This window comes from Lepidochelys kempii, chromosome 12, assembly GCF_965140285.1.
Source record: "Lepidochelys kempii isolate rLepKem1 chromosome 12, rLepKem1.hap1, whole genome shotgun sequence".
NCBI lineage: Eukaryota > Metazoa > Chordata > Testudines > Cheloniidae > Lepidochelys > Lepidochelys kempii.
Genome location: NC_136391.1, coordinates 34,421,459 through 34,444,866, shown reverse-complemented (window position 1 = coordinate 34,444,866; position 23,408 = coordinate 34,421,459). Strand labels below are relative to the sequence as shown.

The 23,408-nt window shown below is 39.2% G+C and overlaps 1 protein-coding gene across 4 annotated transcripts in view; it reads right to left on the bottom strand.

Annotated features, from left to right (window-relative positions):
- CDH13 (cadherin 13) overlaps positions 1-23,408 on the bottom strand; it is a 786,172-nt gene that overhangs the window by 467,882 nt on the left and 294,882 nt on the right. For all 4 annotated transcript variants that reach the window (XM_073308069.1, XM_073308070.1, XM_073308071.1 and 1 more), the window contains exon 4: positions 15,871-15,990. In XM_073308069.1, coding sequence (XP_073164170.1) covers positions 15,871-15,990 — 120 coding nt within the window. The remainder of the gene's footprint in view (positions 1-15,870; positions 15,991-23,408) is intronic.

Sequence of the window (23,408 nt, the reverse complement as noted above, 5' to 3'; positions counted from 1 at the left end):
GCGTATTTTCATGTCAACAAGATAAAGGATCAGAGCACATATTCAGCAACCAAAATGTGCAAAACTTTCATTAGATGGTTGTTAACTGAATGTGAATGCTTTTATCTGCACTTTGAAACTACCAACCTTTAAAAAAACCCTTTAAAAAAATCTATTTTCCACTGCTTAAAAAGATTGCCCTTCCTCAGTTTGTATACATCTTTAACTTCTTCCCTACAGGAAATACTGTGCTTGCTTCTTAAGATTTCACAGTAACAGATAATAATAGTATTTGGTGGGATTTGTGTCTCACTATTGTGTTCCACTCCTTTAAAAAAAATCATTTAAGTGATAATTGCTCCTTGAGATTGTCACCATAAAATAAGTTAACAGAATTCAATAGTATAACTGGATGCTTGTGTAAAGAGCCCAAAATGAATTCAGACATGAATAGATTCTATTAATTAAAATTAATTTTCAGGTTCCAGTGCCCTTAGCAAACTCAAATGTAACAAACCCCAACAACACAGTAATATTAGATGTTGATTTATGTTTTCATATTTACTCAATTTCTGCATGTGCTGTATTGTTCATTAATTTTTATTATTGATAAAATTCACATAGACCTTTTACTTTTTCTTTATATGAAGAGTGAGTTCCCCTAATGCATGTACTATTCTCTGAAAAGATTACCACTGGTACTTTGAATTTAATCAAGCAATAATTCCTCTGGTAATTTGTATGTATTTTGTTTTACCTTATGAAGAATAAAATGAGTTAAGGAATTACTGTCAAACTATAATATATTTTTCTATTATATCTTTAATCAGGTTTAAACATGAACCTCCCCTCAAAATAATAAAGCCACTGACTTTAATTTTCCTCATAGCTGTATCCATACTTCTTCAATTCTTGCAATTCTAATAAGTAAAAAAAATATTAGTATATGTTATTAGATTATAAGGATTGCTGCTGCTTTCAATTTCTGGACTTCATCGCTGTGCAGATTTTTATTATCAAAATCCATTCAAGTCTCTGGCAAGTACTGAGAAAGCTCAATTGAAAATGTATGCTTAATAGTTTCTTGCATGTGTTACAAAAATGAAAGGCAAAACTTCTAAAGCAATGAAAAAAAAACCTAATCTAGTGAAACTAGACAAATTTGAGGCTAGATGAAAAGCCCATTTTTGCCAGATGTACTTTCGAAATTTTTGCTCGAAGAAATGAAAAAGCAACAAAACCAGCTATGTACATGTCAAGTTTATTTCACACTTGCTTCAAGTTATCAACCCAAATTACATTCTGTTCCTACTAAAACATCCAAGCAGTTGGGCCTGATTGAAAGGAAATTGAACTTAATGGAAGCTTTTCCATTGGCCTCAGTAGGCTTTGGATCAGGCCCTTGGGCCCTGACTCAGCAAAGCATAGCCTCTTCTAACTGACATTAATGGGATAGAAGTGTGTGCTTAATTTTAAACACATGCTTAGAAGATTTGTTGGAGCTTCTCTCTCATTACATTTTTACATCCTGGCCTGAAAGGCACCAAGATCATTTCCCTTCCATGTGGTAAAGCCTAAAAGGAACATTTGAAAGAGATTTTCATGGATAAGGTTGCAAACTGTGTGGCACAGGTGGTTAATGAGAATTTAATAATAAATGAGAAAGATAAGAGGACCTGGCCCTTTGTGGCCAGCTGGAAGAGGCTGGAGAAAGTTGTTGGAAAAAAAAATTGGAAGGCTTATGAAAGAGAACCACAGCAGACAGCATGGAAGTTAGAATCATACTGTACATCCGTCCCTTGATCAGATTATCACACAACACTGTAAAATAAAGAAGGGAAAGAAAATGCCCTTCACATGGGGCAAGACTAAGAGTGAACACTGATGCAAGTCAAATAACCCTGGATGAACCCAGAGATGAAAAATAAACCCTATTAGATTACACAGACCATCTTACTATCAGTGTACAATGATTCCCTATTTCAAGTTTACTAGTGTCTTTGTCCACTCTAGTTTTAAATGTCCCAAGTGAGGTGGCCTTCCACTGCTATCCTTGGGGTAACTCTTCCACAGAACAGTACAACTTACTGTGAGGAGATATTCAGCTTTCATTTTGTCTCTTATTATTGTCCCATTACTCTGTTACATCACCTTTTATTATTCTAAATAATCCCTTTCTCTCCTTGGCATTCACATCCTTCACATTTTTCTATAATGTAATCATGGCCTTCTTTAATCGTGGCCTTCCTTAATCCTTATGCTTACCCAAGCTATGACCCATGGGTGAGTATGTCCACAGAAGTTTTCCCAATCAACTGACAATGGGTTGTCAGAGAGGAAAGAACTACAGACTTTAAGCACCAAAAGCACTGATCCAGGCCATTCAGCTCAAAGATTAACTGCCTTAGTTAGCAGCAGTATTATATCCTTAATTTCAGCTATCAGAGAGGACACAACACTGATAAACTTTGTGGATAACATAAAGATTGGGGAGTGGTAAGTAGCGAAGATGATAGATCACTGATGCAGAGTGATATGGATTGCTTGGCAAGCTGGGTGAAAGCAAACGTGTGTTTCAATATGGCCAAATATAAAGCCATACATCTAGGAACAAAGAATGCATGCCATACTGACAAGACAGAGGACTCTATCCTGAAAAGCAGTGCTTCTGAAAAAGACTTGGGGTTCATGATGGATAATCAGCTGACCATGAGCTCCCAGTGTGACTCTATGACCAAAAGTGCGAATGAGAAGCAACAGGAATATTAAGGAGGAATAGAGAGGTTATAGTACCTCTGTACCTGGCACTGGTGTGATGGCTACTGGAATACTATGTCCAGTTTTGGGTTCCACAATTCAAGAAGGATGTTGGAGAGGGTTCAGAGAAGAGTTGCAAGAATGATTAACAGATTAGAAAGCATGCCTTATAATAGTCAAGGAGCTCAATCTGTTTAATTTATCAGAGGAAAGGCTAAGGAGTGACTTGATCACAATCTAAAAGTACCTACCTGGGGAACAGAAAATTGGTATCCGAGAGTTCTGCAATCTAGTAGACAAAAGGTACAACATGTTCTAAGGGCTGGTAGCTGAAGCTAGCTAAATTCAGACTTGAAATAGGGCACAAATTTTTAACTGAGAGAGAGTAATTAATCACTGGAACAATTTATCAAGGGTTGTGCTGGATTAGGACATTTTAAAATCAAGACTGGATATTTCTCTAGAAGATATGCTATACTTCAAATTGGAATTAATTCAGGGAAGTCCTGTGACCTCCCTTATGCAGCAGGTCAGATTAGAAGATCACACTGTTCCCCTCTGGCTGAGATTCTATGAAACATACTTGACAAGTGTTACAAACTGCTCCCATCAGGAATGCTCAGCCTAACCTTCTGAAGCTTGCAGAAGTTCAAATCTCAACCTAGGGGAGCTTTACAAATTATAGCCTATTCTAGGTCATGAGGAGTGATTGAACTCAGGACCATAAACACCAAAGCAGAGGTCATCTTTGGCATTGGAGTTAAAATAAATAGCCAGCATTAGCTGGCAGCAATAGTGAATTCTTATCCTCTGGTCACTAGAGTGGGACATGACAATCTTACCTAGCACTAGGTTTACAACAATGTCATGTTTTGCAATAAAAATGAAGCAAAAAATCAATCCTTAGAAACACCAATAAATTAGATTCTTTGAATATTCTTTTAAATAATTACATTTCAAAAGTCAAATTCAGCTCTCCATTACATCAGTGAAAACCTAGAGTAACTGCATTGACTTCACTGAAGTTATTCTGGATTATACCTGCTCAAAGGAGATGAGAATTAGGGCTGACCTGAAAATGGAATTTCTGTCCCCTGGAAAATGTCAAGGTTTTGGAAAAAATGTCACCACAATTCAAAATGAAAAGTAAAACCTCTGAAATTCTCCATGGGGCAGATATTTCAAAAGATTCCATTTTGGGAGATCCAGAATGGAATTTTTCAGCTCAGTGGCTGACCACCTGGAAGGCTGTTGTCAATTTCACCTTCTTCCCCAGTAGGCAGAAAATGAAATTGACAAGAACCTCCAGGTGGGCTTCCACTCCCCTTGCACTGGTCTCCCCACCTTCTCCCCAACCTGGTTGCCTCACTGCACAACAACTGAGTTGGCAGACAGCCAGGGCACTCATTCTTCCTGCCTCCTGCCCATCCTGACCCTGGCTTCCTGCCCTTCCCCCCCCCCCCAAAAAAAGACAAAATTAAAATTTTCCCAAAGAAAATTTTGATTGTATGAAAAGGGCATGTTTCATTTAAAAAAATCATTCTGACAGAAATTTCCCAGCCTGCTCTAATCAGAAGCCAGCCCAAATGTAGTTTATCTGTCTATAACAAGGTAGGTAATGTGTCCTATTTTACGACTGTGGAAAATGAAGCATGAATTACAGTAACTTTTTAAGGTGACATAGCAAATCAGTGGCATATCGAGGAGTAGAACCCAGGACTCGCAATTAGGTGTCTGCAGAAAGTAGCATTGCTCTCTGATTAATGGATGTAAGGAATCCAAATGCTCAGCTGTGTTGTTCTACATGTGGCATCTCTCTGTATTAGATCAATTTCCACATTTTAATAGGCTACTACAGGAACCATTTTTCCCCTTCTGTTAATTCTGCTCACATATTTAGTCTTGTTCAACTGATGAACACATTTTTCTCTCTTTAATATACGGTTATTAAAAAAGTCACCATTAATTACTTATGATTAAAAGAATTTGGCGGTCAGTCAGAAGGAAAAAAATCCATCATCTCCTGAATCATAGATATTTACGTTACTTTGTAGAGGACGCATATGCAGGACACATCATCCTCTTCCTTTTAGAAATAATCTACCAGTCACCTTTCCTTAATATCAGTTTAACAAGTGATAGCTAATGAAAATGACTGTCTTAGGGCCAGTCCACATACTGTCTTCCTCTCTACTGGACTTAACAAACCCTGTCAGCAAAATAAGTGCTCAGAGTGCTAACATGTTTTGGCTTGTACATATGTGGGGATAAGTTAGTTTTCTTCTAAAGCACCATTCAGTCGATCTTACTTTAAATCATGAATAGCTACTGCTGAAGAATTATTTAGAGGGGTAGAAAGCCTAAAATGGTGTAGCAGGAAATGGGATGAATGAAGATGGTGGAAATGACTGGGCAACAACAAGATCAAGTCTTCAACCATGCTGGGTCAGTCCATCTCTATTAGATAGTTACATGGATATAAATGTGTGTTAGTACGTTCGCACCATAGGCCAGATAGAAAGCCCATTTAAATCAATGGGAGCCTTTCCATTGACTTCAATGCACTTCACATCTGGCCTCTCATGCTTGTTATATTTCAGCCTAGCTATACATATGGATCACTGAGTAGCTCCTTTTGCCTCTCATAATCCCACTTAAAGGAAGATATTACTTTAAATAGGTTTATAGGAGGCAATTTCACAAATTAACAGCAGAGAGATGGGCACAAACTGAAATTCTGGATCTAAAGATGCCTAAACTTTTGGGAGGTTAGAATTGGAGGTGAACTCCCGGTCAACAGTAAAAACACCAAGACGGAAGAGGGATTGTACAAGATGATTTGACTGAGTGGGAGAAAGGGTAGGAGGTGTTGACTTGAAATAACTGAATTAAATTGAGACATGACAAATTTAAGATGAACATCAAGAAAACTTCTCAATGGAGTGATTAGACAAGTGAATAATCACCTTGGGAGAAATGCATAAGTCCCATTACTTGCCATACATGAAATGGAGACAAAGAATTTAAAACTGGACTGAAAGGAACAATCCTTCATGAGGGACAGGGAAGCATGATCAGGATGAGAGATTGTTATTAACTCAGGCACTTTTCATCCCTAAAATGGCTAGATATCTTTTATTGGAAGTCTTTCCAACTCATAATGTCAATGGGACTGTTTGCTTAAGTGGCAGAATCAGGCCCTATGTCTGATTTCTTGGAATGTTGTTTTCTTAACTCAGAACTCTTGCTCCTGAACAAGCCCATGGTATCAGCATTTGGGCAGATACCACTACGGAAACAAATTAAAATTTTCAGTTAGGTTCATTAGGTAGGGCAGCAGAATAGACAAAATCTTTTTTAAAAAAGCATATTTCATTCATTCACTTTCTTATTTCCATTTTAAAAACCTGCCACTTTTTCTTCAAAAAAGTTAGCTCCCAACAGCATAACAACTAAAAAGGAATTGTTAGAGTTTTGCTCTATTGTGGTTATCTCACATGAGCAATTAACTAGCAAGAGTTGCAGCATATCTATTAGAAATTCTTTCCCATAAAAGAGTTTTAAGATTTCCTTAAATTCAAAGGTTAGGTTAATACAAACAACACAATAGTTAATCTGTAATATACTTTATTGAATAGCTCCAGAGCTTGGACAAGGTTATATCTCTTTGGATCTACCTCTAAGGTCATTAACATGATTTATTATGAAGCTACAGGAAATTAGGTCCTGGATATTTCAATATTAGGCAGAAAATTTTAATTCCATCATTGCCATAGAGCTACTGTATCTCCAACCAAACTTGTTGCCATGGTAACTAGATTAGCAAAGTATTCCTTAAATCTTCTTTTCTCCTTATTACCGTCACAAAACATTGAAAACTGGAGATGAATTATTGTTAATTGTAACTGAATTAGTTTTCCAAGCTGTCTGATTCCAACTGCTCAACGTTGATTCTTCTGAAACATTTTAAGTAAACATAACTGTTTTAACAAGACTTTTCACCGGGACTCTGTTAGTTTAAACAGAACATATTTTACTCTAATTGTTTATGTGACTATCAATATTTTAAACAGGACGAAAGTTTGAAGAGAGCCCTTCAGAAAACCAGATACAGCTGGAGTGCCGTTTTTGACTTAATGGGTTCATTGGGACATCAAATATAGATCCTTTATTGAAAATTAAAATGTCAGTTTAATAACTCACGTATTAGCATTGAAAGCCTTTATTTGATTGGAGGGCTGCTCACTTCATCAAGAGCTAAATAAATGGGCACAATTTCATTCAAGTCAGTAGAGTCGGTTGTCCCCTTATACCACTCATAAATCTGATCTCAGATTTCAAACTACATCATCAGATTTCAAACTACATCATCTTCAGTAGGTCATTTAGGCCCCAACTAAACTGTCCCAATGGCACAGCTCCGCTGCTGAAAGATAGGCATGTGATTAAGAACCTTGATGTATGGGTGCTTTATTTATGTGTAAATAAGATAATCATCCAATCAGTAAGCATGCAGTCCATGTTCTGGGTACCCTTAAAACAAAATACACATCTCATGAGAAATTTTCCTATAAATTCATATAGTAACATTATGGACTCTCAATTTCCCTGTGACTGTGTAGGATCAATAGCAAACGCCTAGATCCAGCCCAGATAAAACACTAATCTTCCAGAGTATTTCCTCTCCAGATGCCTAGCAGCATGTCTAGAAAACTGACCACTTGTGACTACATTTTTTAGACCCTAAGCTCTTTATTAGTATAATGGTCACACTCCAAATAGAAAGCATCATACAATGTACCGCTACTGTTAAAGACTGACAAGAGGCAATCACTAAGTAAATAGAACCACCACTCTTAGTTTGTCATAGAATAAATATCCATAATTTTATGGAGCACTGACAAATAACCCATCAGTGTAATTAAAGCAGAATTGTATGTCCCACTGCTTTGTACTTCATTTCACTTGATGTGGACAAATAAACGGGAAGAGTAACATATGGAGGGACACCAAAAAATTGAATATAATATCCCTGCACTTTTACCATCAAGAGCAAAAAGAAACACATCAATAACAGTCAACATGTATAGCCCAGACCATCTGGACACAGAAGCTTGGGTTGCCAAGAGCGTATTAAAATATTTTAATCTCATTGTATTCCCTTAGGAACGCAAGCTAGTTTGCACAAGCACAGGATCTGCTAAACCACCAGAATTCTCATCGTAAATGCACAGTATAGGTATGATCGTTATTTAATTAAGAGATACCAAGGAAGGGGTTCTCAGTTGACAAGGCAATAATCCTGTTCCTAAGTAGACAGAGTAGGAGGTCAATAATGTTACTGAGCAGGAGGTCTACATTTATTGCTTTACTAGGCTACAAATTGAATTAAGATTTTGTGTTTAAAAAGTGACAAGTTTCCCTCTCCTCCCATGCAATATAGTTATCTCCTCCCTGTTTTAACTCCCAAAATTTCAGTGACGCTTAATGGATATTGTCCTCAAACCCTTGTAGTTTCCTATGTTGTCATGATTTTTTAAAACGTTGAAATAAAATTATTTCCCCCTGACTCTCCTGTTTTGTGCTATTTGTCCTGCTCCCATCCATGGTCCAGCAAGGAGTTTGGCTGTTGGCTTCTGCCCTTATTATCTCCATGCAACCATGTGCTTCTCTAGGAAGCACAGAATTAGAGTGGGCCACAAATATAAGCTGGCTAGTCAGGGCAGCCAAATAAACTAAACAGATGTGCTGATGGAGCAGTTGGAAGGAACAAAGGAGGGTCAGCGGAAGGACTGTATAGCAAAATGTTCTTGTCAGCGTGATGAGCACCAAGAGCTAGGAGCATCCGAAATTATGTCACTATCCCAGTCATCTTACTGAGCCAAGAAAACGCCACATAACTTGTAAACAGTATGAACAGAAAGATGAAGCAAAACGTTGTCATTCAGATCACTGATTGTCACATAGGGAAGGACTTGGGTGTTTTGTTTTCTGATTTTCCCTTGTGGTTCTGTATTATGGAAGCATCCTTGGTTCTTAATTCCTTTTATTCATATACCGTATCATCAACAGGAACGCTACACTCTCATCAGTCACAGTGGACAGTCAAGTCAGCTGCAACCCTGCTGAATTAAAAAAAAACATTAGGTTGCTAGTGAGAGTTTGAATCAAGGGGCGATCCTGAATTTTATTGGCACACAGATCTGAGATACAGGCAGGGCTACAAGAGAGGAAGGAGTTTACAAAAATCCAGCGTGACTGCGAATGAAGAAGCAGAAACGTCTAAAAAATGACTGTGGCCTTTTATTTTTCAGACCGTTTTCAATATCTCTTTTATTACATCCTCAGCCGTGTGTTATATGGGATGACAGCATTTTTAGGAGGAATGGGCTTTTTTGGGTGACTAGCATCTTTTCCTTATGAAGAAAATACTACAATATTTCTATAGCAGATGACAACACAGTAACATCAGCATTGTAAACTGTAGATGAGAGTACTGTTAATAAGAGCCTGCATACTATTCCTTGATCAACTTCATAATACAACATACGGTGCTTCTATACTCACCTATAGTTAATCAGGTTCCTTTCTTTTCTTAACTGTAGGTAGAGCCACATCAGACATTAAAACAGCAGCAGTCAGAAACAACAACATGGGAGGCTCTAAGTGAACTGCCTCACCAAAAGAATGGCCTCTAACCATCTGGCAGGTGATTTGGGCAGCCCACGTCTGCCCCAAGTCACATTTGGATCACAGCCCTAGCTGCAGTCACACAAACTGTATAGTCTATGACAAGAAGTTTTTTCTTTCTTTGTTCCTTGCTTTCATAAACACCATTTGTTAACTACGCTTCTGTTTCAGGCACAAATCCTGCTAGTGACTTTCCATAGTAGGAACTGTTCTGAAAATGATTGCATAGAGTTAGAACTAATTCATTTTTTCTTCTCGGGGCCCTGCACTATAACTCGTTATAACTTTTTATCAGTTGAGTCAGCTGTGTTCATCCTTATGAGGAGCAAATTCAATAACATTTAATATTATGTTTTTATTACACCTAGACTGTACATGCTTGCTTGAATTTTGTTGTTCTCCTTCCTTCTGAGATTTCTACCAGCAGAGACACAAATATAAGAGGGTAGGGTTACCAAAACATAGTATATATACAGCACCTATGCATTTAAATAAAATGTCCTTTCTGTATGCTATAATATACATAAATAGTGACCAATTTTGAATAAAAGATGAAACATCCCAAACTACAAATCAAAAGTAGACAACTATTGAAACCTGAAAACATCTATTTAAGTATTATTTTCTTCTTTACCTATTTTCTTTTTCTCATGCCTTGAACTTCACGTTTATGTCTGGCCAAGAAAGGAGTGTGTCTAGAAACAAGAAAGGAACAGAAATCTCACAAGAAAGCATGTTCTTGTAACATCTCCCGACCAATTCTACAGACCCAAGACATCCAGATAATTCAAAAAGATTTGGACAAGTCCCCACATCGTGGCGTGCTTGGGCACACAGTTGGCCAAATTCAGTCCAGCATTTCTGGTGGGTTTTGAGAGTAGAAAACCAGTTGCAGAAGATGGTGGCTGCAAAAGAAGTGTCCACAGCCTCCCTCTTACAACATTCTAGGACTAACCAAGGAGGACGAAGGGTCCAGTTAGCCGTGGTTGTGATGACTGAGCCTACTGTAACTCTATGGGGACTATATTAGGTTTTAAAGCTATTCTCCTGTGTTGGATGAAAAAAAAAGAGAATGTAGGTTCTCTCCTGGTTCTCATGCAGTAACAGATGCTACTGTGTTTCTCTCTCCTGGAATGTCTGAGCCTCACAGGAAGCAGAAAGAATCAGAAATCTGAGAAAACTGCTTCTTGCGAAATGCAAAGTCACCTTTTCAGAACTCATGAAGCTGCTCACAGTAAGCATTTGTAGCTTAATCAGAACACCAGGCTTCCTGAGGTTTGCCCATGACTGGTAACAGGAATGTAAATTCGACTTCTCCATGATTTTCTGCCAGAACTAGTGCTCCGATGTTGACATTTTTCCGAAGAGCATAGCTAATGCAGATGTTTGAGCGAGGCATCCAAAATGGAAATAAAATCAAATGCTTTCATTGTCAGCACTGATCCTTATTGGATTTGAAAAATATGAAAGTATACAAATTTCCTTCCCCGCCACCAGTACTTTAAGAATTAGAGCCTTTTTAAAAAATGTATCCTTTATTTACAATGTTTTATTAAGTACATTCTGGCAATTCACTGCTGCTGCTCTGAAGTATTTCATTCTCTTTATTTGAAACACTGCTGATATTTTCCCCTGCATTTTCAAAGAAACATACAAAATCTACTTTGTTTTCAAATGAGACTGGGGCAAAATGTTCAGACCTGGGTACTTAAATTAGACACTGTCACCCTGCAAGGAATAACTAGGCTAGCGGAAGCCAGGATGAGGCCTTCTGCTTGTGGACAGGCTACTGCTGGTAGAGATCTGCACAACACCAAAGCACCCTGAAGCTACAGGGCAGGGGTGACAGAACCCCTTATTCGCCTGGGTGGTCCCCAAAATATCACAGACTCGGTGGCGCTGGAACCCTTTTAATTGTGCGGGTGCTGAAAGCCAGCCCCCTTACCCCTGTCCACAACCCCCGCTCCCAGCAGCTGGGGCTGGGAGCAGGGCCGTGTCTCCGTGAGGGGGGGACCCAGACAGGGGTAAAGGGGAAAGACTGGGGGTTGGCACGGGGCCAGGATTGGAGCCCCGGGCAAGGGGCCAGTGGCCAAGGGGCAAGGCCAGCCCCCCAAGAGCAGAGCTCTGGGTGTGGGGCCCCAGGCACAGGGCCAGCAGCAAGGAAGTGGGCCAGCAGCTGGTAGATGGAACCTGAGTTGGCCTGGGCCGGTGGCCAAGACCCAAGCCCTGGGCTGGGGTGTGAAGGCCTGGGCTTGCGGCCAGTGGCCCCACATAAGACCTGGGTGTGCTGCAGCATCCCACACCCCCCACCCTGCACCCCTACTTCCCACGCCTATGCACAGACTCCAACTGAAAACCTATATTTAAGTGTTTTTCGATAAGTTCCCCAGTATTCAAAGGCGCTGAGCACTTGTGGTTCTTACCGCCTTACATGGCAGGGGCAGATGCTTAGCACTGCTGAAAATCAGGGTAATATGTATGTGCCTTGGTATGGATTTCTGTCCTAAGTTTAGGCATCCACATTAGAACTGTTATTTAGCTATAACTATAGATTCCAGTGAATTTTTGCACAGAGTTGTGAAGTAATTTATCCCATTAGCTTGAAATCGCTCATTAGTCTTGATTCAAGACACTGAGCAGTACGATCAATATTGTTTCTAACACATTTTGCTCATTCAAAACTCTCTTTAAACTCTCCTTTTCCATGATGCTGACAAAACACTTGACAACACCAAGGCTGTTGGCATGCTGATATCGCTGCTGATCATGTTAACCAATACTGTCTTATTGTTTCCTTGTACTCTCTTTCCTGTCTGTATCCATCTCTTGTCTTTGGGGCAGGGACTGTCTCTTTGTTCTAGCATAATAGGGACTAGGGCTCTTAGGTGCTACAGTAATACAAATAATCTTCTTCTTTCATATGGCGATAGCAGAGAAGATGAGAACCTGCTTGTGGTCTCCGCTGCTACATGGATAAGTACAACGAATGCCATCAAATTGGCAACTAAATGTCTTGAAAAGGCCTTCCAGTCAACAAAGTGAAAGTAATATAAATAATAATGCTGTCAAGCTACTGGGATACTATATGGATGGACACTTTCGCAATAGAGGTAAAAACGTTTCTATCCTATCTCACTATTTTGAATGGTGGTATTATTTGGCAGTTGTTTGGAGACCTACATAAGGTGAGATGGTGAATTTCAGACTAGTTTCTCATGATATGCAACTCACGACACCCTCCAAACTACTAGCCTTAATGGTATTTTGGCAGAAAGGCCCATGAATGAATGGAATACTAAAACAAACCAAATTCTTATTCCCTAGATTTAAACCCTCCAGATGAGAAGTTAGACTCTGTGAAGGTCAGTACAATGACCTTTATGATCCAGCTCCCTTGTGCTGTGCCTGTTCCATTCATGTTGCAGTTTACCTCTCCTCTTCCTCTTTACCAAGCAGCCTGACCTCTGAGCCCCTACACATGCCTTCTCTACATTTGATTGAGTGGTGTAGTGCGCTGGGACACAGGGTCACAGCACCACCAAACTTTGGCTAGGATAAAGGCTGTTGCCCAGATGGCTGTCCTGGCTCCATGGCCTATGTGTATACTGTAACCTGCCAGACAATTATAACAATTGAACTTTTTAGGGCTCTTTCTGTTCCTAATACAGAGCACAGGCTTCCCTGTAGATGGGGGTGGGAGGAGCGGGGGGCAGACCTCAGGAGAACTGGCAAAAATTTTGAATCGCCCTGGAAAATAACATGGGCTTCAACCAGCAGAAAGAAAAGTTTGCAAGTTAAACTAATTTTGGAACCTTGACGTAGATCGTGCTCCACAAGGTTTCTTAAACACTCTGCCGTATTTTTTGGTAACCTGGGTCAGCAAAATACTTGTTTTCCAACCAAGAGATTCTGCCAAGTACGATTAATGAATGAACATATGATAGAAATTAGAATATATTTAATTCAGGATTAAGACCCCCAATCTATTTTATTCAGTCAACATAAAAGGATGTTATAGGGATTAGCATATTGAGGCTGGATGTGACGAGGTAGTAGTTCATTTGCTCCTCCAGCTATTTATCTGGTAACGTTTACGTTTTACAATAAGTCTTGGTTATTATTTCTACTCTAGAATAATTTGTCACTAATAACAACCTTTTCCGGTGATTCCAGGGGGAAAACATCACTGGCTTTTTCAGTGCTGGAATGAAGTTGCCAGTTAAAATTACATCATAGCAATAGCAGAAATGGTTCTAACTCAACCGCTTCCAAAAGAAGAAGGGAGTCAGGATTGGACCATGGATCCAGATCTGAATTTCAAGGCTGGGCTCTATTTCTGTAAGTGCTGAATCAAATTCTCAGAGATTGAAATCCAGATCGGCATCTAAATTTTGTGACTTGGGAACCATCTGTTGTTAGTTGATATTGGGTTTATGGAAAGGAATAAAGGGATCTTTTTAAAATATATTATTATTATTATTATTATTAGATAAAAAGGATTTTGTGGTGGATGGATGTACAGCCTATGAAAGACATCTCAAAGGGCTTGCCCTTCATATTTAATATGAAGGTGACTGAATACATTTAAAAAAACCCAAACCAAACTTCTACCTACCAGATCTGTATATAAAATAACTTTCTTGTTTGTCTCAATCACTCACATCTGAGAACTCGACAGCTGCCATCTTCTCTTTGAAACAGCACTATGTTAAAGCACACTAGCGAACTTTTAGTGCACACCAACAGGGTCTACATGGAACAATTTGTGTACTTTAGAAAACTCACATCCTTACTACACATTGCTGCACCATGTAGACATTAAGATATCAAATATTTATTGTGCCCATGTTCAAAAACCGCTTACCAAGTTATTGGTTATTTTAAACAAACAAAGAAAAAGCTTAGCCATGGTGGATTTTTCACAATTAAACAAGACTTGTACTTAAAAAAATTCAAGTCTGCCCCAAAAGAAAAGAAATCTTCTGATGAGATCTGTTTAGTATCAGTGTGAGGAACAAGGGCAGGGAGGAGGATAAAATGCTAGAGGCTTCAGGGTTTTGCCACACCCATCCCAGAAAAGGAGCAGTGGAGAGGTCCTCCAAGCAGCCTAGACTGATTGTGAGGAAGCACCCAGAGGGACCACTGGAACAGCCAATCAGGGAGCTGGGGGGGGGGCATATAAAAGGAGCTGCAGAACAGAGCAGCAGTTAGTTGCTGCTTGGAGCTGGAGAAAAAAGGACTAGGTGTCTGGTTAGAAGAGCAGCAGGACCAAAGACAGTCTGCTGGCAGGGACCAAGGCAGCAAGAGGCTTCTGGCTGGCTGCTAAGACTGAGCCAAAGACAGTTTGCTAGCAGGGACCGGGGGAGTATTGAGGGAGCTCCTGGCTGGCTGCGGGGACTGACTAAGGACTAAGCCTGGGGAGGGCTGCAGGAAGATAGTATCTCCAGGAGGAATGCCTGGGGATATGGCCCCATACAAGGGCTGGACTACTAAAAATCAAAGTCCAGGGAGGGCTAGAGAGACAGTGACTATATACCCCAGAAGGGGTCTGTTCTGGTTAACATGAAGACAATGTGTGTGACGAGGGCTGAGTCATTGAAAAAACTGCCTAAGAACCACCAAAAGGGGTCACCAGAACTGAAAGAACACAGACACACCAGACCAGAAGGGGGCGCTCCCGAGAGGTGAGTGCTGACCCAGTTACAAGCCCATATTTCAGAAATGCCCATGTGCAAAATATGTCCAGGCGGTTATAACAAATGATGCCTAAATGACTCATTTGTATGTTCAATTATTGTTGCTGTATGAGCAATATTGCCAAATGGATATGCAAGTTATATGTGTGCAGTTCAGAAAATCTATGCATAAGAACTGCAGGGGTGTGAGTGTGAGTGTGTGTGTGTCTACAGAGATACACAAAATAGGGTCTTGTTTTGAAAGATCTATACAAAAAAGCCACCAGCTACACATGGTCTTTGGGTACTGTAGATTGATTAAAGGAGTCCAAAGCCTTGTATGCATGTCAGTTTTTGGGTGCTATAGCCACAATTAAAAACAAAATCAGACACCAGATATCCCATCCTGAGGGAATGTACTGTTCTCAAATAGAACTTCATGACTTGTCATGTGGACATCAATACTGGACAAGCACATTTGTTAGGTGACTGTTACTGTGAAGTTTGTGCCGAGGTTAAAAACATACCACTCTGATAAACCCGTTTTATCAGAACTGATCCCGTTCAAGTAAAAATCCAACATGCATCAAAATCATGCTCCTCTGTCCCAAAAGGAAAGAGAGAAATCACCTCTTTCTGTCTGGCTTCCATGCTCTTTAATTTTGTCCAGCATATATCTACCACTGTGATAGATGCTACAGAAAAACCGAAGAGAAATGGATGAATTACTTAATATCGCAATTTGATGCTCTGTTTTGTCAAGACTTACCCTGCCCACGACTCTGGGGAATGGCGGTCTCTGATTTTCTGGAATTAATATTGCTGTTGCCACAATGGCCCTTTTTTGTCTTAGAATTCCAAGACTGCCATCTTCAATCTTAAAGATTTCCTAAAAAAAAAAAAAAAGAGGGAAGTAATTATCCAAGACCTCCAGGACAGCATGAATTTATTATCCCCATTGCATAGATCTTAATTTCTGACTAGAAAATTCCAGGTGCCGGGACCTTGCCAATACATCCTCTCAACCCTCATTAGCAGGAAGAGTATTGTTAGTTCAAGACTTGAACCATTTTTGTGATTAATGATTATCTTTAAACTATTCAGTCTGATCTTCAGGATCATTCCATTTATGACGATGCCAATAATGATTTATGCATGCACTGTTCATCTTGCATTCCTGTAGCCTAACTTTCAGCCTAAGTAGAAAAAATGGCCTAGCTTGAAAGCAACCACAGTAGCTCTATAAATCTTCACCTCTGACTGTGCTACCTTCCCATCTGATGAACCTGTTGAATCTTAAAAACCAGATGAGATCTGGCCAGCTAAGTGCTTGGGTAGGAGACCTGCAGGTAAACAAACATACTGGTGGAAGTGGTGTTGGTTAATTCTACCAGTATCACATTTCCATCCGAGTCAGGTAGAATCAAAACCTGATGCTAAGCAATTTCCGTGTATTTAAGATGTTGGTTGGGGGGATCAGTTGTGAAAGTGAGGTAGGTTTTGATCATTTATGGTCATTAAAGATCTCATGACAGTTTTGCGTGATCACAGTAGCTATATCCATGGGAGAATCTCGGTAAATTTCAGCAGGGGTAATTACATTCTACATTCTCCCTCTCTTCTGGACCCAAACTGCTGTATACGGGTATTGTTACAATAGCTGCTGCATTATATCCCAGAGGTGGATGCATTTCAATGGTGGCTGATGCAACACCTTTGTCATTCTGTAAATGAGCTTTCTAAAAGGCACGATTTGTTTCTGTCAGGAAACAACCACGGGCTGTTCCTGCTGCTATCTTGCTAGTGCCTCCGGCTAATATACAGTCTGCAGTAACTGAAAACTGTTGCCTCAATTGGTTTTAGTATGAATTTTCAAAGTGGACAATGAACAGAAAGCAGGGGAAACTCAGGCCTGCAATAGTCAATTCCAATCCTGCTGAAGTCAAAGAGGAGGAAGAACTATCAAGAAAATCTGTTTTCAGCCTTCATTACTTTGAGGCCCACCCTAATAATATTTTCCCCTCCATCCTATGCACATTGCCACCTCTCTTTAGTCTTTCAATATGCAAGACACTTGGGTCCGTGTTTTTGTTTTGTCTTTCAATTTCTCTCCCAAATGAATTTTGCCTAATAAAAATTCATGAGAAAGTTGAAGACAAAAACATTGAAAGTGTCAAAATAAAAAAAGCTGAATTCTACCGAAAGGCAAATGTACAATACAGTAAGCTTTCAAATTCACTTCTGCTGTAAATACAGGCAGGAGCTTAGGTTGCCATATGTCTATGTGACGTGGTTGAGGAGCATGACAAGGAATGAACGTTGAAATGTCCAAAATGAAAAGGTTCCTTTAGTCAGCTTAGAACAAATAGAACTACAGTGATGACAACTTTGATCCATGCTGACTCCTAGTCTCACCAACCCCTCTGAGCTCATGAAGTGCTACATTACATTGAAGAATAATCTCCCAAAATGCCTTTGCAAATGAACAAGGCAACAGAAATTGATTCCTGCCTGTAGTATGGATCCCTGTGTTCAGTTCAGTGGGAGGCATTTCCAGATCCACACCACTCAAAGGCATGGTCAGCGTTCAGCAATAGTCAGGCAATATCTAGTACCAGATTTCCATATGTACTGCTGTATCACAGTGTCTTGTGTCTATTTTTGCTGCCAATACAAATTAGGACTAGCTCTATCTGGAACCCATTTCCATTAGTACTGGAAGACTTGAGTCATGAACAATTATTTCATACATTTTCCCACAATCAATCATCATTAAACTTTTTTCAGATTGCTCCCCTCTTGCAAAAAACCAAAGATTATGCAACTGGTCACTACCTCAGTCCACATTCATTATCACAAAGTGTTGGAGGTGTCAAAGGAGGTAGGAAGACTAGAAGACCTTACCTCTGCATTATGAGCAAGATATTGGAACAATAAAGAATTCTTCCAGGGTTTTACAATGAGTCCAGTGCAGGGTGGGATGGGGCTTTGGTAGTTCAGTCAGAGATGTCTGTATACTCATATAAAGTAAATTTCATTCCTGTACAGATGACTGTGTAACACTTACATCTGATTAGTCACCTCTAAAAAGTCAACATTCTCTTTCTTGTCACCTACTGAAATTAAAGGGATGCTTGCCCCTCTGCACAGGGGTACATTTCACCCACCACGCAGATATGACTAATTAAGCTAGTAGCCTATATACGTCACTATCAAGTTCACATAAACAAAATTGGAAAAAGAAAAGGGAAGCAGAAGAATTCTGGACTGGCCACCATTAAGACATCAACATTTACCAATATATATATATATTGCACAGTTACCACATTACTTCCTTTTCTAAGTAAAAGGAGAAATTATGGTATGTCAGCTAACACTGTGCAGTAGCAGTTGGCAAATGCTGACTTGTTAATGGTGACCAACACAGAAGCCAGGATTTGGGAATTCTATGCTTACACACAGCCTGACCTAATGAAGTCACAGAAAAGATTTGCATTGACTTCAATGCATACTCAATCAGGCCTGTAGTTTGTATATGTAATCACAGTAGCTGGGTGCACCTTTTTCATTTCTTGGAGCACGGTGCAAAGATTATGAAATCATTTCAAATGGCACAAGTTATACCTTTTGATAATGTTGTAAGCTACTGTCTCAATATCACTTTAATATTATTATTGTATTATAATATTAGCATCTCTTGGAAGGCTGTGCCCCACCCCCCAGAAAAGTTGTCTCAGCAATAGGATTTTGTTACAGAAATTATAGAAGCAAAACTCTGCCACTGATAACTGGTGAGTAGTTACCAATTAAACAATGGGACTCAAGCTTTCTTCATGCTGTTTGTGCAGAATGCATGGCTAGGATTGGGCCAGAGAGCTCTAGCAATCCAATTAAACTTAATAAAGGCAACGGAAAGATTCCCACAATATTAGTACAAAGGAGTTAATTACAGGTAGCTGTTGAAAGAGTTCAATCTCAGATCTGCCATCCTATTTAAAAGATGGGAATCTTAACTCCATTTATACTTTGCGTGGAAATTGTGTTACAAAGTTTTTCTTTATTATGTTTCTCCTTTTCAATAAACAAGGGAGTAGGAAGTGGAATGAGCATTGTTTAATTTTAACTTTTTGACAGAAATATTTTGCCTCAGCGCTTACAAGGATTCAGCTACTGTCTCCCTAGACAACGGAGAATCGGGCCGGCATCCAACTCTCACTTGACTATCTGACTCACCACTTCACCACAGGCTTTGCATCAGGCCTTTCACTTTACTGAGTGTCATTTTTAGATACAATACCAGTAATTTAATTTAATTTCCTAGTCCCATTACACAAGCATCAAGCCCGGACGAGGTTCATTTTTCTAATATTTAGGCATGTGCTAAAAAAAAAAAAAAGACTAATCCAAATAACTGCAATGACCTTGAGTTGATAGAGGTCAAGTCTACATAATCTAGGATGTTACACAGGTTCAGACTTCCCTAGTTCCCTCAAGAATTCTCAATTCAGCTTCCTCACCACCACCACCGTGTGGTACGAGTCTTTTTGAGGACTTAATACCTCTTGAAAATTTGAATAAATAGCCAAGCCACTTTCCAGTAACAGGCACCATTACTCTTGGCAGAGAAAACTTCATTAGAATTTGTCAGGGGAATAAGTTAGATGTCCGAACACTCATCAATTTGTCACAATAAGGGTTGGAAATATGACTGGAGTGGCAATCTGTAACCCATTACAGGTGACCAGGAAAGCAGTTGTGTTTCTTGTCATTTAGTTGTTTTTTATAAATTAAGTTTGATGGTGTAAGACGGGGTCAATAGCAGTTTCCATCACAAAAACACAAACAGAGTTAATTTACTTTTTAATGCAAGCAACCTGACCCCCTCCCTGAAATTGCAATTTAATATGGCATTCTCTTTCACTCCCACTGTTGTGTAACATGGCTGTGTGATGTAAAAGAGCAGCTGGAGGTGGCTGCATATCAGTGTTGGGAGATATAGTCTTCTCTATATCTATCCCTTATTTACTGTATTTCAGAGAGGGTGTTTGATTTATTTAATGTGTGTTATGTGCTGTAAGTGCAGATTATTATAATAATCATCACTACCTGGTGGTTACCATCAACAGTATTGAAAGTAAATTTTCTAAATGTTTGCCAAAGCATCAAAACACTGGCATTTATTAATACTCTGGAAAGACCCAACTGTATTCATGAGCTCTTCATAAGTAAGTTTAAGAACAGCTGTTTAAATAAATCATTAGATCAATTAATAAAATTAAGAATTTTAGAGGCCAGTGATACACAGACACCTACTTATAAATAGTCTCTCTCTTCATTCCCTGTAAATCCCACCATACAAATTGTACTGTATACTTTAAAAGCTTAAATCTAACTAGAATTCAGTATACTAAGGAGAATCATCTATCTTTGAACGTATGAGATTAAAAGTTTCTGAAGTATGCACAATGGGGCAGCATCTGGAAATTGTTAGTGGAAAAGTGAATTTAATTGCGTGGGTGTTTTTTACTATTATAATTGTTACATACATAGACAGACAGATCTTCAGATTACACAAGTTGATCGATTCATTGACTTCTCACCAATTCATGACATCTCTGACTGCAGATTTACTAACTGTTTATTTAATGAGGGGCTATCATTTTTTTTATGGGGTATTGGATTTTTTAGCCTTCCTGACGGGTAACATACATTTTGTTTTACATTATTACAATTCTATATTTTAGTACCCTTGTAAATAATAATTATTTTATAAATGCATTAAAAATAGCCAAAGGTACATCTTCCTATTTTTAAGCTGTATATATGAATACCCAAGACTATTCCAGAGAAAACCATTTCATTTCTGCATTGTAGAATTATTTGCTCTATGATTATCTTGGACTTATGCATTGTGAGGCATGATGTAAAAAAATCCTCTGTCTACATTCAAGTGTAACTTTAATGTATCTGAAAGCTCACCTTATTCTATGTCAGCAAAAAGTATTTCTAAGTCAAAGCTGATAATGACTGAATGCCATTAGCTTTCTCTTTCCGCACTCATTAACCATGGGAGTTACTTATTCTGGGACTAATCCAGAAATGACAAAGAAATGTTACTTTAAATTAACATTCTAGACTTTTCCCATCATTATTTACTGTAGTGGGTGTATTTTCATTTAAACCATATTGAATCACCCCTCTAGCAGGAATGCTCACATTGGCTGCACACTGCTCATTAAATATAATAAGGTATCCCTTCATGGATAAACAACTAATTAGGCTCTGGCTGACTGCACATGTCAGATAACATTGCAAAATATGGGCTTTGGGAAACTACTGTTTTGACCTTATGTCTCAAGTTTCACCTGGACACATTACTAACTCGCATTACTCATCACTGTGGAAAAAAAATCTCCACTGGCATGAAGCAAACAGAAACAAGTTGCTTTTATAGCAGAAGGCAGGAGAACTCACCTCAATAGAGAGTATTCGTCTGATATCCTGGATAATACAATGCCACTAAAGATGCCCCAAAACCTTGAGATCCTCAGTGTGTTCAACCATATTGTAAAGAAACAGACTAATTTTCTTTATACTCACTGCCCTAATGCAATGAAATATAACAATGCACAGATCATGAAGGTACTGTGCCTAATACAATGGAGATTTTTCTCCCGCACAGTTTCTCTTTACCATGGTATCAAAAGATTGTGGGGTTTCTCAAACTGAAGTGTTTGGATCTGTAAGTAGCCCTAGAAAATGTGCATATAGTGATTTGTTTGCCCACTTTCTTATCATCAGATGGGGCTGTTTGACTAAACTTTTTTCCTGCAACCCAAAAATTACTAATAAAGGATTATTTCTTCTCCATTGGAACTCCCTCCATGATGGTGAAAAGTGACACTGAATGCATTTCAGGAGAACTCTCCTCATGCATCATCTTCTAAATCAATGTTTCTCAACCATTTTGATAGAGGGAACAGACTTTCAGCCTTTCTAAACAGTATCAGGGAGATCTCAGGTACCAGTTGTTGAGAAACACTCTTCTAAATTACTCAGTTATCTTTCTTTATATTTTCAGTTACCTATTTCAACAGAGCTGAACAGAAAATGTAAATTTGTCTTTTAGAACCATCTGCTTTTCTAAGTTTCTGCAATTATTTTTCAGACCTGTGTGTAGATTTCCCTAGGTTTGCCCAAGTCACTTCAGGTATGAAGGTAGTGTCATAGTTTGGGAGATTTATAAAATCAGATCTTTAATAGGTGTATTGATGGGTAAGAGTTTAAATTATGTCATGTCTGAAATCTGAAACTGCTGATATAAGTGAGTATATATAGTCTACTCCCAGCTGCCTATAATCTCAAAGGAAAATACCAGAGGCTAAATCGGAGACAGTGGGAAGTGTAGGGACGAGAGGGCTCATTGACTTCCTATTTTATTTTTGTGCATTTTGAAATAATGATGGTGGTTTTGAGCCAGCAGTTTGTGTTTTAGTTTTTGTAATATTCACAAGAGGCACTGATTTCAATAGTGTAGCTGGAAAGGCTGTTCCCCCCGATCCCAGCCCCCTTTCAGTCTGTTTGATATTTAAGATGGGCTCCCTTTGATGAAGTTTGGGAGAGTCACAGACATATGTAAGGAAAACATCCTACCTTCGAAGGAGATCTGAAACATTCTGAGGAAATTGTCCAGGCCACGCTTGGGAAATGTACACCAAAACCCCCATTTTTGTTAATAATTCTTTACAAAAATCTACCCCACTGTTAAAAGAATAAAAGGCCCTTACACAATAGAGGAGTTTTAAAATGTGTAATATCTAAATATTTCCCATTAATTTCTAAGGTCCCTTGGTGCATCTTAAGGTGCCTAAATACTTTTAATGATTTGGCTCTAAGTGATTTGTCCAGGGTCACACAGGAAGCCCCAATCAAATGTCTCTGTGCATACAGGTCCCCAGCAGTGCAAGTACCCTCTTTTCCCTCCATCCCGCAAAAGGCTCAACATCCCTCTTTCCCCAAACATGCCTGCCTTCCCCTCCCAACAAATCTTCAGTTTTTCCTCTCACTGCCCATGAGCCTCTCAACCTTCCTTTCCCTTTCCCTCCAACCCCTGAGCTCTTCACAAACATCCTTAGATCTCACCACTGTTCCCTCAAATACCCCCATCCTCCTTGCCATCCTTCCCCAAACTCTGCACCTCTCCTTACCCTCTCCCCATAAACACTGCCTCTACTCCTTCAGCTGAATCTCCCTCTTCCCACCCCCTTCTTCTTTTTCACGTGAAAGCACCACAATCCTCCCACCCTT